General features: G+C 45.1%; 1 protein-coding gene across 1 annotated transcript; it reads left to right on the forward strand.

Annotated features, from left to right (window-relative positions):
* Positions 1–607: 607 nt before the first annotated feature.
* On the forward strand, positions 608–7,511 carry BCDIN3D (BCDIN3 domain containing RNA methyltransferase). Its single transcript, XM_032143906.2, has 2 exons — positions 608–869; positions 4,719–7,511. Exons 1-2 carry the CDS (start codon positions 636–638, stop codon positions 5,361–5,363), a joined length of 879 nt encoding a protein of 292 aa, XP_031999797.1. The 5' UTR covers positions 608–635; the 3' UTR covers positions 5,364–7,511.
* Positions 7,512–13,539: the final 6,028 nt, after the last annotated feature.

Here is a 13,539-nt window from a genome sequence, read left to right on the forward strand (position 1 = left end):
TTACAAGGGTGTCTGGTGCCTGGTAAGCACTCTTTAAGTGCTGGCTCTTAAGGCGCGGTCCTTGCCTCTCAAGGAGCTCATGGTCTACAGTTGCCCCTGGGGGACAGGGCTGAGTCGGCTGGCTTCGCAAGTGACCTGCAGCTCATGGCTACCCTTACCTGAACCAGGTGGAAGTTTTTGAGTCACAGATTCACTGTATGACCCCGGACAAGTAAGTTCTCTCGGTCTCACTTTTTGCATTTATAAAGAAAGGAAATTGGACTAAAATTGATTTCCAAGATCCCAACAAACTGGTATACTTGTTCTGGGTCAAGTAGCCCAAGTTTCAAACTATGTCAGCTTGGCCAAGACACTTAGCCCTCAGAGTTTGTTTCATCCCTGTAAAACGTGGATGATATTGCTAATCCCCTCCCAGTGTTGTGATGAGGGTTCAATAATACAAGGCAAGCCCCAGGCGCTCGCCGGCTCTAGGTATACAGCGAGAGGAAGTCAGGCCAGCCTTTCTGATTCACCGCAGAATTCTAGCCACCCGCCCTCACCGTTCGGCGCACGCGCGCTGGCACCGCCACAGCCCACGCCGACCGCAGGTTCCCGACTTCCGGTTCCGCCAGGGCCCAGAGGCGGTGTTGAGGCTAATGGCGGTGCCCACGGAACTGGATGGAGGGAGTGTTAAGGAGACCGCAGCGGAAGAGGAATCGCGAGTTCTGGAACCTGGCGCCGCCCCGTTCGGAAATTTTCCTCATTATTCTCGCTTCCACCCTCCGGAGCAACGGCTCCGCCTCCTGCCCCCGGAGCTGCTTCGACAGCTCTTTCCTGAGAGTCCCGAGAACGGGCCGATTCTGGGGCTCGACGTGGGGTGTAACTCCGGGGTGAGTGACAGGGGAGGGATTGGAGCATCCGGAGCCAAGTGGTTGGCTGCCTACACATCCACTGTGGTTTTGGCCTGGGCTCACACCCATCGAAACTTTCCCAAAACGAGTATAAAGCGTGGCGTTGACTGAGCCAGTGCCGCTGCTGCCTGCCCGCCAGGGTTCCACCATCTGTCTTAGGAATCTCTCTTGGAGAGGAGTCCTTGTCGACTACGTTCCCACTTCTCTTTCAGGGCCAGACCCCGGGTGAGAACGGTCCTTGTATCTAGGGTGGCCTCTGTCCAGCGTGCCTGGCGCTTTGACTGGGGAGAGGGGGCTTCCAGAGACACACGTTTGGGAACATGGGGTTAGGTTTGGTTTACTGGGAGAGAAGAGCCAAGGGTGACAGAATCATGCCTGATATTGAGACTCATGTGTGCTATACAGTGCAGGACAGACCCTGGGACCTGCATGTTTATTTCAAAAAAAGTGAGTAGGCCGGGCGCGGTGGCTCACGCCTGTAATCCCAGCACTTTGGGAGGCCGAGGCGGGTGGATCAACAAGGTCAGGAGATCGAGACCATCCTGGCTAACACGGTGAAACCCCGTCTCTACTAAAAATACAAAAAATTGGCCGGGCGTGGTGGCAGGCGCCTGTAGTCCCAGCTACTCGGGAGGCTGAGGCAGGAGAATGGCGTGAACCCGGGAGGCGGAGCTTGAAGTGAGCCGAGCTAGTGCCACTGCACTCCAGCCTGGGCGACAGAGCGAGACTCCGTCTCAAAAACAAAACAAAAACAGTTAGTTGACAGAGTACAGTGGAGAGGATCGAGAAGCAAATAGAGCATTTTGCCCAAGGGAATGGAGAAGGGTGACACTGCCACTCTTCTTGCTACAAACTATTCTTAGGCATATAATGATTATAATCAAACCACATGCAAAATAAGGAAATGTCTCTCCCACACCTATCTGTAGCCACTGGGATATTCTACACTAGCAGGCAGTCTGAACTTACTATGGCAAATGCTTCAAAAGTTAGTACCCTCTCTCCGCTCCCTCCATCACTCTAGTCCAGCATCTGGAGGGCGGGGGACAATTCTGTTGTGTTGCTGTCCTTTCACAGAAGAGACTTTGGGGGACGATTTCAGACCTTGTGGGACTCAGCTGATAAGTAGGAAGGGGACATTTGGATACAGTCTCAAAGACTGGAATGAGGAGATGGGTTGATGTCCGGTGTCCCCTGCAAAATTTCTCCACTGTGATGATACGGGAAGTCAGAGCGTAACAACAATGGAAAAGAGAGACTGACGTTAAGGCTTGGGATTTCACGAAAGGCATTAGGAAACCACCAGAGATTTTAAAGTTGAGAGTAGTATACACATGAGAGGTAAAGACATAGTTGGCCGCTAACTAGGGTAGTGGTTCCCAAACCTGGCTGTACGTTTATGGAGCTTTCTGTTTTGCACTTTTTAAAAAATGCTTTTTCTTGTGGATCTTTGTAGTCAGAAAAGGGAAAAAAAAATGCTTGCGCTTGATAAAACAAACAAATTCAAACAACAAAGGGGTATATAGTAAAAAGTAAGTCTCTACTCCCAACCCTAAATCCTTCTCCCCCTCCCCCCCACACAGTGGCACTACTGTTTATAATTTCTTAGGTATCAGTCCTGTGTGTATACCAGCATTTATGTACGTATAAGTACCCCCCTTTTAGTTTTACAAATGGTAACACACTATTAGTAGCTTTTAATTCTGAGATTATTTATATCACCACATTCTTTTTTAGCAGCTTCCTAATGTTTCACTGGATAGATGTACCATAATTTATGGGTGCTTTTTTTTTTTTCAGTTTTAAAAACTCCTTCCCCAGCCTGGGCAACATGGCAAAACCCCATCTCTAAAAAAAATTAGCCAGGTGTGGTGGTGGGCATCTGTAGTCCCAGCTACTTAGAGAGCTGAGGGAGGAGGATCGCTTGAACCCAGGAGGTCGAGGCTGCAGTGAGCCTTGATTGTGCCACATACCCCAGCCTGGGTGACAAAGTGAGACCCTGTCTCAAATAAAACAACAACAAAACCAAAAAACTGCTGGGCGCAGTGGCTGACGCCTGTAATCCCAACGTTTTCAGAGGCTGACGCTGATGGATTGCTTGAGCCCGGGAGTTCGAGATCAGCCTGGGCAACATGGCAAAATCTCATCCCTACCAAAAATACAAAAATTAGCTGGGCACGGTGGTGTGCACCTGTGGTTCCAGCTACTCATGAGGCTGAAGTAGGAGGATCTCTGGAGCCTGGAAAGTCAAGGCTGCAGTGATCACGCCACTGTACTCCAGCCTGGGAAACAGAGTAAGACCCTGTCTCAAAAAATAAATAAATAAATAAAAAATTAACAGTTTCAGCACCCCACAACTTCCCCTATATGCCTTTTCCTGTTCATAAACCTCTGTCTCTACCCAGAGGTAACAACTAGCCTTCTGTTGTTTCCTTGCTTTTTCAAATAGTGTACTGTTTCTCTTCCCTAACGATGTACTTTAATTTCACCCATTTTTGAGCTTCATGTAAATGGATGCTTGTCATATATTTTCTGTTACGGCTTGCTTTTTTTCTCAGCATTATGTATTTGTGAGAATCATCCACGTTGTGCACCAAGCTGGGTGCCTTCATTTTTTAACTGCTATTTAGTATTCTATCTTCATGATTCTACCACATTTATTTGTCCATGCCACTATCATTGGACATCTGGGTGCTTTCCATTGTGCATTTTCTTCACCTGCACAAAAGGCATAAATAAATATTTTCCTCACATGCTTGTTACACCAAGCAAATAAAGTAGTAAACAGAAAAATGCCTTGATAATACTATGTGGAAAAACACAAATTTGAATTAGTTATAATGGTTATAGAAATCAAAGAGGCCAGGTGCAGTGGCTCATTCCTATAGTCCCAGCACTTTGGGAGGCTGAGGCTGGTGGATCACTTGAGGTCAGTTAAAGACCAGCCTGGCCAACATGGTGAAACCCTGTCTCTGCTAAAAATACAAAAATTAGCCGAGTGTGGTGATGCATGCCTGTAATCCCAGCTACTTAGGAGGCTGAGGCAGGAGAATCGCTTGAACCTGGGAGGCAGAGGTTGCTGAGATCACGCCATTGCACTCCAGCCTGGCCGACAGAACCAGACTTTGTCTCAAAAACAAAGGATTCAAAGTTAGAGAAAGGAGATGGTGACTTAAGAGTAAAAAAGGTGCTAATGTGGTAAAAATCACAAATCATTGGACTTGTCTAGAAGGTTGTTAGCAGTGACTTTTAGCAATGATGGTTATAGAAGCAGAATGTCTCAGAAGGAGGTGGTGAATCCTAAGACAGTAAAATTAAAGCTGTAGTGAAGGCTGAATGAGGACTTTGGAATCCAGACTTCCCCCACCGCGGGTCTGAGAAGCAGGTTTTTATAAGATTGTGTTTGCTGTATTCCCCACTTTCCTGGTAAGAGACACTGGTTATGCCTCTGGACCCCTTTCCTCCTCCCTGGGGTCTTGAGATAACCAGAAAAAGAGTGAGTTTATCAGCACATTACTTAAGCTGGGAAATACTGCTGTAGGCTCCTTTGCTGCATCCATTTGGCTGTAACTTTCAGCTATACAACCCAATCTATCATCAGTGTCGTGTCAGGAAAATATGGGAATGATGCATTACAGCATGTGACCCCTGGAGGGCACTGAGAGCCTACTCTGGAACATTTTTGCACAACCTCTAGGTTATGGTTTAGGAACCTCACATCCTATACAGCCAGAGGTAAGTGGCATTCTCAGTGGGAGAATGATAGAGATTTCTCTTCCATTCACTGATTGAGAACTGCAGTGACAAAGCTGTTTTGGATTCCTCTAGGATCTGAGTGTGGCTCTATACAAACACTTCCTCTCCCTACCTGACGGGGAGACCTGCTCAGATGCGTCAAGAGAATTCCGTCTCCTCTGCTGCGACATAGATCCAGTCCTGGTGAAGCGAGCCGAAAAACAATGTCCTTTTCCTGATGCCTTGACCTTTATCACCCTGGACTTCATGAATCAAAGGACCCGGAAGGTTCTCTTGAGCTCTTTCTTAAGCCAATTTGGACGTTCAGTTTTTGACATTGGCTTCTGCATGTCAATAACCATGTGGATTCATCTGAATCATGGAGACCATGGCCTGTGGGAGTTCCTGGCCCACCTTTCCTCCCTCTGCCGTTACCTCCTTGTGGAGCCTCAACCCTGGAAGTGTTACCGGGCAGCTGCAAGGCGTCTCCGAAAGCTTGGACTCCATGATTTTGACCACTTCCACTCCCTTGCCATCCGAGGTGATATGCCCAATCAGATTGTGCAGATCTTGACCCAGGATCATGGCATGGAATTAATATGTTGCTTTGGCAACACCAGTTGGGACAGAAGCCTTCTGCTCTTCAGGGCAAAACAAACCATAGAGACTCATCCAATCCCTGAATCACTGATAGAAAAAGGGAAAGAAAAGAACAGATTAAGTTTCCAGAAGCAGTGAGATGGGAGGGCAAGAAGACCAAGAAAGATATTGAAAGGGTTTTATATTGAGAATTATGTTCATTCTCCTTAACTCCTTAACAATCAGGCAGCCGCAAAACCTGGCAGGAGCTTTTGGTAAAATGTCCAAGGCACATAATTGAAAGAATCAGTATCTGTTCCCCATTGTTTGGAACAAATCTTGAGGAGAATGAATCTGTGGAGTGATGAGCTAGGATATCTGGATTGAGATGGCCTAGGAAAAGTGGTCCTGGTTATGGGTTATGGAGAGGGCTGCTTTGGGGGATTATTTATAAAGATCAGACTAGGCTAGTCTTAAAATATATCAGTTCCTGGGCTCTCTGAATCTTACCTGGTTTCCTCAGGCTTCTGGACTTGCTAGGCCTGCCTTTGGGCAAAACCTTAGTAATTCAGGTCTGGAATGGGGCTTAGGAATCTATTTTCTGTTTTTTGTTTGTTTGTTTGTTTTTGCATTCTTCTATTGTAATATATACACAAAATTTACCATTTTAACTGTTTTTAAGTACAGTTTTTCAGAACGTAGAAATCCCATCAAAAATTGGATTAAAAAATTAAGATAAATTAATAATTTTTTTTAAAGTGTACAATTTTGTGACATTAAGTATATTTACAATGAGGCATCTGTTTTTAACAGCTCCCCCAGATGATTCTGAGGCAAGCAGAGGTAGACCATACTTTGAGTGCTTACGGTTCCATTCAGTCTGCCTCTATGTAACTTTCCTGGGGTGAGTTCTCCCCTGTGATTTTAACAACTACCTACATGCTTATGGTCCCCAAATATATTGGTAGCCCTACATCCACAGTTCCAGACTAGCATTTTTCCTGTTTTGTCATTATATCCCTTAGTTCTTAGGTACATCAGAGTCAACAGATCTCAAAAGCAAGCTCACTACCCTCATTCAAAACCTAGTCCTATCTCATTTGATAGTAATCATTGCTTAAGCTAGAAACCTCAGTTGATTTTCTCACTTACACTCCCCACATTGAAATGCTCTCAAAGTCCAGCAGCAAATTCTATCAATTACATGTAAGTTTCATTCCATCCATGTGTCCGGTGCCTGGTGGGAGGTTCCTATATTAAAGTCATCTACCTTCCAATCCATTATCTGCCTTACAGCCACAGTTTACTCATCTGTACAACGAAATAACACCACTTTCCTTTTCCTATGCCCAAATGAGCTAAGGATGTGAAGGTATTTTGCAGAATATGGAGTGATAAAGAAAAATAAGGTGCTATTACACTGTGTGAGCATGCTGCAGACCACAACTGCACTTGTTAGACCGGAGGCTTATGAGAAAAACATCTCACCTTGTAGAAAACATGCATCTTACTATCTCTGATAACTTGTTTTCCAGGATGATGAAGTAATAAGGAGTCCAGCCTCAGTGCTACAGAGCATTTTAAAGGAAGCAGTGTTGGGAGGGAGGGATATGGAGCTAATGGAAATGAGGCTAGTTTATGATGGTCTCAGTTATCACAGTAGTTACAGAGCTGAGTTTACCCACAAGATCTTAATTTAGGAACACTTTGAAACCTTGTAACCCTGCTGGCTGCTCTCTACTCTCACTCCACCAAGGCAGTGCACAGAAACATACGTGGGGCTGTGGTAGGATGAATAATGGTCCCCCAAGATGTCCACCTCCTTTAGCAAAAGGGGCTTTGCAAATGAGATTGAGGATCTTGAGATAGGGAGATTAACCTGGATGATCAGAATATACCCTAAGTGCAATCATCAGTGTTCTTATAATAGGGAGGCAGAGGGAGAGCTGACCACAGTAGGCGATGTAATGACAAAAGCAAGAGGTTGGAGTGATGTGAAGAAGGGCTGCAAGTCAAGGAATGCAGGTGGCTTCTAGAAGTTAGAAAAAGCAAGGAAATGTATTCTCCCCTGAAGCCTCCAGAAGGAACAGCCCTGCCAATGCGTTGATTTCAGATTTAATCTCCAGAGCTGTAAGAGAATAAATCAGTATTTTAAACCACTAAGTTTTGTGGTGATTTCTTACAGCAGCACTATAAAACTAATACATGGGCTCTGACTACAGTGAGACTGGCTTACAAAGCCAAGTGGCACCTTTCCCAGATAACTCCTTGATAACAGAAAATAACCTCAGTGAGCAGAAGGATACACAGGGGCTTTGTCCAACATGGCTAATTAAGAAATTGCCAGGTGCAGTGGCTCACCCCTGTAATCCCAACACTGGGAGGCTTAGGCAGGTGGATCACTTGAGCTCAGCAGTTTGAGACCAGCCTGGGCAACATGGCAAAACCCCGAATCTGCAAAAAATACAAAAAAAAAAATTAGCTGGGAGTGGTGGCATGCACCTGTAGTCCAGCAACTTGGGAGGCTGAGGTGCAGGATCACTTGAGCCCAGGAGGCTGAGGTTGCAGTGAGCCAAGATCATGCCACTGCACTCCAGCCTGGGTAATAGAGCGATACTGCCTTAAAAAAAGAAATCCTCAATAACTAAAAGCTTTGGGAGATGCTTCAGCATCCGAACCTGACCTGTTCCCTAGTAACAGATTGGCTGAGCAGTTACCTGACCTGTTGGGAGAAACCACTGTATTTCATGTCTGTGGCAGTTAGTTTCAAAAAGGATGTGCAGGCGCGTGCCTGTAATCCCAGCTACTTGGGAGGCTGGGGCAGGAGAATGGCTTGAACCCGGGAGGCGGAGGTTGCAGTGAGCCAAGATCACACCACTGCATTCCAGCCTGGGCGACAGGGTGAGACTCTCTCTCAAAAAAAAAAAAAAAAAGCAAAAAGGATGTGCAATTAGTGCCCATTAAAATGAGGTCCTCAGGTTGGGTGCGGTGGCTCACGTCTGTAATCCCAACACTTTGGGAGGCCAAGGCGGGAGAATCACTTGAGCCCAGGAGTTACAGACCAGCCTGGGTAAGACAATAGGACTTCATCTCTACAAAAAAAATTTAAAAATTAGCTGAACATGGTGGCGTGCGCCTATAGTCCTAGTTACTCGGGAGGCTGAAGTGGGTGGATTGCTTGAGCCTGGAAAGCAGAGGTTGCAGTGAGCCGAGATCGTGCCACTGCACTCCAGCCTGGACAGCAGAGTGAGACTCTATCTCAAAAAAAAAAAAAAAAGGAATGGCAGTATAAGCATATTTAGTCATATAGAAGAATCAGCCAAAAAGTTAAAATGGCTCATTGCTGGAGGTAAGAAATGCAGCAAATAATTGCTTCAGTATTACTTGATTATTAAACCATATGGACATATTACTTTTTATAAAAACTAATCTTAAATGAATAATTTTTAAAATTAGCCAGTGTTTTGTAAAATAACTCACTGTACCACCCATCTATCTGCCTAATTTTTCCCTCACAGCATAGCCAAAATCTTAGAAAAGTTTTTTTGTTGTTGTTTGTGTTTTTGTTTTGTTTTTGAGACAGAGTCTCACTCTATCACCCAGGCTGGAGTGCCATGGCGCAATCAGCTTACTGCAACCTCCGCCTCCCAGGCTCAAGCGATTCTCCTGCCTCAGCCTCCTGAGTAGCTGGGATTACAGGCACGTGCCACGGCACACAGCTAATTTTTGTATTTTTAGTAGAGACGGGGTTTCACCATGTAGGCCAGGCCGGTCTTGAATTCCTGACCTCAGGTGATCCACCCACCTCGTCCTCCCAAAGTGCTGGAATTACAGGCGTGGGCCACTGCGCCTGGCCGAAAAGTTTTAAACATCCCATGTCTCCATTCCTTACTTTGTAAATTTTTCTCAATCCTTCAGAATCTGGTTTTGCCAAGTCACGCATGGTGGCTCACGCCTGTAATCCTAGCACTTTGGAAGGCCAAGGGGGAGGACTGCTTCAGCCCAGGAGTTCGAGAACAGCCTGGGCAATGGAGTGACACCCCATCTCTATTTTAAATAAACAAATAAAATCTGGTTTTATCAAAGTCTCCAATGATACGTGGCCAGAGTCAGTGGGGATGTTTCTGTCCTGATCCAACTTGACTCAGCAACATCGGGGCCAAAAAGTTATCCCTTCCTATTCATGGGGAATTGGTTCCAGGACCCACAAGGATACAAAAATCAAAGGATGCTTAAGTCCCTTACATAAAATAGTATAGTATTTGCAAATGACCCGGGGGTATTCTCCTATATACTTTAAATCATCTCTAGATTACTTATAATATGTAATATCATGTAAATACTGTGTAAATAGTTAACACTAAATTTTTTTTTTTTTTTTTTTGAGACGGAGTCTCGCTCTGTCACCCAGGCTGGAGTGCAGTGGCGCGATCTCGGCTCACTGCAAGCTCCGCCTCCTGGGTTCACGCCATTCTCCTGCCTCAGCCTCTCCGAGTAGCTGGGACTACAGGCGCCCGCCACCACGCCCGGCTAATTTTTTGTATTTTTAGTAGAGACGGGGTTTCACCGTGGTCTCGATCTCCTGACCTCGTGATCCGCCCGCCTCGGCCTCCCAAAGTGCTGGGATTACAAGCGTGAGCCACCGCGCCCGGCCTAAATTTTTAAAATTTTGTATTTTTATTGCTGTAGTTATTTTTTTTCTGATCTAGTCTTCGGAGAGATGTAGTTTTTATTCTTTTATTTTTTCTGATCTGAGGTTGACTGAGTGCGTGGATGTGGAAGCCACCAATAAGAAGGACCGACTGTATTTGGTCTTTTTTTGGAAATCCCTTTCCTGGGTTCTGGTGACAGCGTTCATTCAGTTTTCTTTCTCCTTCTCTGAAGACCCCCCTCTAATGTTGATGTTCCTTGGGGTTCTGTTCCAGCCTTTCTTTTCTCCCCTTGCACGATCTCCTCAACTCCATGACTTCAGTAACCACCAACGTTCTGAGGACTCACAAATCTCTTATCATCCCGATTCCTCTCCTGAGCTTCAGAATTATTTATCCCACAGCCTACATCAGTGCTTCCCAACCTTTTCCATGTCAGAACACACATAGAAAATGATGGTGTTTTATATGCTGGATGATGCAATCTGGCATAACCAAGATTGCTCTCTGACTCAGGAAGCTTGTGCTGCCCAGAGAATTGTGAAGCCCATTATGCAGCACCACCGCAACCTCTTCCTGAGGCACACAGGAAGTTCTGACGAGTTGGAGAGATGTTTCTACTTGGATGCCCCCTGGGCATTTCTACGTCTGTACGTCTCTACATCTGCAGCTACCAGAGACCCAAGAGGCGTAGCCTGTTTTGTTACACAGACTCAAGTAAATAACAATATATGATTAGTGGTATATCATAAGAGTGAAGAACAAACTTTGGGACTTCTGTGTAATTTTTAATTTATGCAAATAATAGCACTAAGGAATGAAAAGTGTCTTAAGCCTCATCAAAAGACTGAAAGGGATCTTGAAGCAATAGTAGCTACACTTCTTTCAACCCCTGTCAGTGAGGATGAAGGTTTGTTAAGCATAGAGAATCTGCCAAAATCTGAATGCTGAAATTATCAAGTGCACAATAGCCTTTAAGGAAGGAGTGCAGGTACTTGCTCTGACAAATACAGATGTTCTGGCTGTGTTTATTAAACAAGGGTAAACATCTAAATGCAAAGTAAAATATTGGCTGGGTGCAGAGGCTCATGCCTTACTAATTCCAGCACGTTGGGAGGCTGAAGTGGGCAGATCACTGGAGGTCAGGAGTTCAAGACCAGCCTGGACAACTTGGTGAAACCTCATTTCTACTAAAAATACAAAATTTAGCTGGGTGTGGTGGCGCACACCTGTAATCTCAGCTACTTGGGAGGCTGAGGCAGGAGAATTGCTTGAGAATTGCAAGAGGCAAGAGAACTGCCTCTTGGAAGGCAGACCTTGCAGTGAGCCGAGATTGTGCCACTACACTCCAGCCTGGGTGACAGAGCAAGACTGTCTCAAAAAAAAAAAAAAAAAAAAAAAGGAAAGTAAATTATCATCTTGATGTTCTGTTTACTTCCAATAATTCAGTTATTTGGAAACATCCAAAAGTAGTTAGAAATGCCTGGCAGACCAGGCCGGGCGTGGTGGCTCATGCTTGTAATCTCAGCACTTTGGGAGGCCGAGGCGGGCGGATCACGAGGTCAGGAGATCGAGACCACAGTGAAACCCCGTTTCTACTAAAAATACAAAAAATTAGCCGGGCGTGGTGGTGGGCGCCTGTAGTCCCAGCTACTTGGAGAGGCTGAGGCAGGAGAATGGCGTGAACCTGGGAGGCGGAGCTTGCAGTGAGCCGAGACTGCGCCACTGCACTCCAGCCTGGGCAACAGAGCAAGACTCCGTCTCAAAAAAAAAAAAAAAAAAAAGAAATGCCTGGCAGACTTTTAAGGTTTTCTACCTCAAGGCAGAATTAGGAATACAAGGCAATATTAGGAATACAACAGGTATATGGAGTTTTATTGGACTTTCAAGCCCTTTGAAGAAAGGACCATGGCTACTTTTTGTTGTAATCCCAGAACTAGCCCACTTATTCAATCATCACAGATGATTGAATAAGAATTCACAATGCTGTAGGCTTCCGAAGATGCCACTATCATCAAGAAATAAGGTGAAAAGGAGAAATGAAAACATGTCTATGAAAATGTTTGCACCAGAATGTTGATAGCAGCCATATTCATCATAACCCCAACTGGAAATACCCAAATATCCATCAATTGAAGAATGGATAAACACATTGTGATATATTCATGAAATGGAATATTACTCAGCAATAAAAAAAGAACAGATTACTGATACACATGGATGGATCTCAAAAACATTACTAGGCTAAAGGATACAGACACAAGTACATACCATAAAGCTCCATATATGTGAAATACAAATGCAGACAAATCTATGGTGCTATAATTCAGGAAGTTGCCAGGGAAGGGTGGTGGTGGGTGTGGGGTGATCAACTATAAAGGGGCATGAGGGAACTTTATAGGGTGGTGGTTCAGTATCTTGTTTTGGGTGTTTATTACATAGGTGTATATTTTGAAATTCACCAAACAAAGCACCTAAGATGTGTGCATTTTATTGCATGTTAAGAATAATTTAAGAGCCGGGCATGGTGGCTCACATCTGTAATCCTAGCACTTTGGGAGGCCAAGGTGGGCAAATCACCTGAGGTCAGGAGTTCGAGACCAGCCTGGCCAACATGGTGAAGCCCCCGTCTCTACTAAAAATACAAAAATTATCCAGGTGTGGTGGCGCACACTTGTAATACCAGCTACTTGGGAGGCTGAGGCAGGAGAATCACCTGAAATCAGGAGGCAGAGGTTGCAGTGAGCAGAGATTGTGCCACTGCACTCCATCCAACCTGGGACAGAGTGAGACTCCATCTCAGAGAAAAGAAAAGAATAAAATATTTTTTAAGCAAAAAAATGAGAAAGCTGGTGGGGGTAACCATCAAGACATCTTTTAGGTTCCAGTAATAGCTGTCCTTGGGCACTCTTTTCATCAAACTACCTCTATGCTCAAGAACCCAAAATGACTTCTTTATCTTATGTCTTGTCACATCCATATCCTTATTCTGCTCTCCTCCATAAGAAACCTCCTCCATTAACTTCTCCCACTTCCCAACGTACCACGGTGATCTGCTCACGGTCCCATGCAGATAATTTGCTCTTTCCTATCTGAGTCTCCTTGTGGCCTTTACCCTGCCTGGACCCTACTCAAGCTCTCTCTGCCCTTCAAATCTCGTATTTAAATAAATCTCCTTCAGAAAAGAACTCTTAATCCTAGCCAATCTGAGCACCCTAAATTGCCTTACTTTTTATGTTCCTTTATTGGACTAATATGATACTCTAAGCTGCATCCTTTGTATACCCGCGACAAAGGAAATTTTAATGAAGTAGGCAGAGACTGTACCTAGGGATTCCTTTGTATTTCCCTGCAGAACCCAGTTGAGAACCTACATTTCTGGGGCAGTCACTACAATGCAGGTTGTGAGGATTATACGGTATTTAGGCGAGGGCAAATAGGTGTTTAATTAAGGACTAATGGGAATGATATTGAAAGCTCTGAGGCTCTGCAGGGGCCTGTTTGCTTTTCCTCATCCTCACCGAGATAGCAAGTGGTTGAGAACAAGGTTGTATCCTTTTTCTGCCCAGCCTTTCCCCCAAACCAGTGAGGAAACGGCCAGCACTGCCGTCTGACGAGAAGAGCCTGTTCCTATCACTGTTTTCCAGATTACGGGGGGGACGACCCCTTCCTGGAGAAGGAAGAGA

Source organism: Hylobates moloch, unplaced genomic scaffold (assembly GCF_009828535.3).
Source record: "Hylobates moloch isolate HMO894 unplaced genomic scaffold, HMol_V3 SCAFFOLD_22, whole genome shotgun sequence".
In the NCBI taxonomy this organism is placed as follows: domain Eukaryota; kingdom Metazoa; phylum Chordata; class Mammalia; order Primates; family Hylobatidae; genus Hylobates; species Hylobates moloch.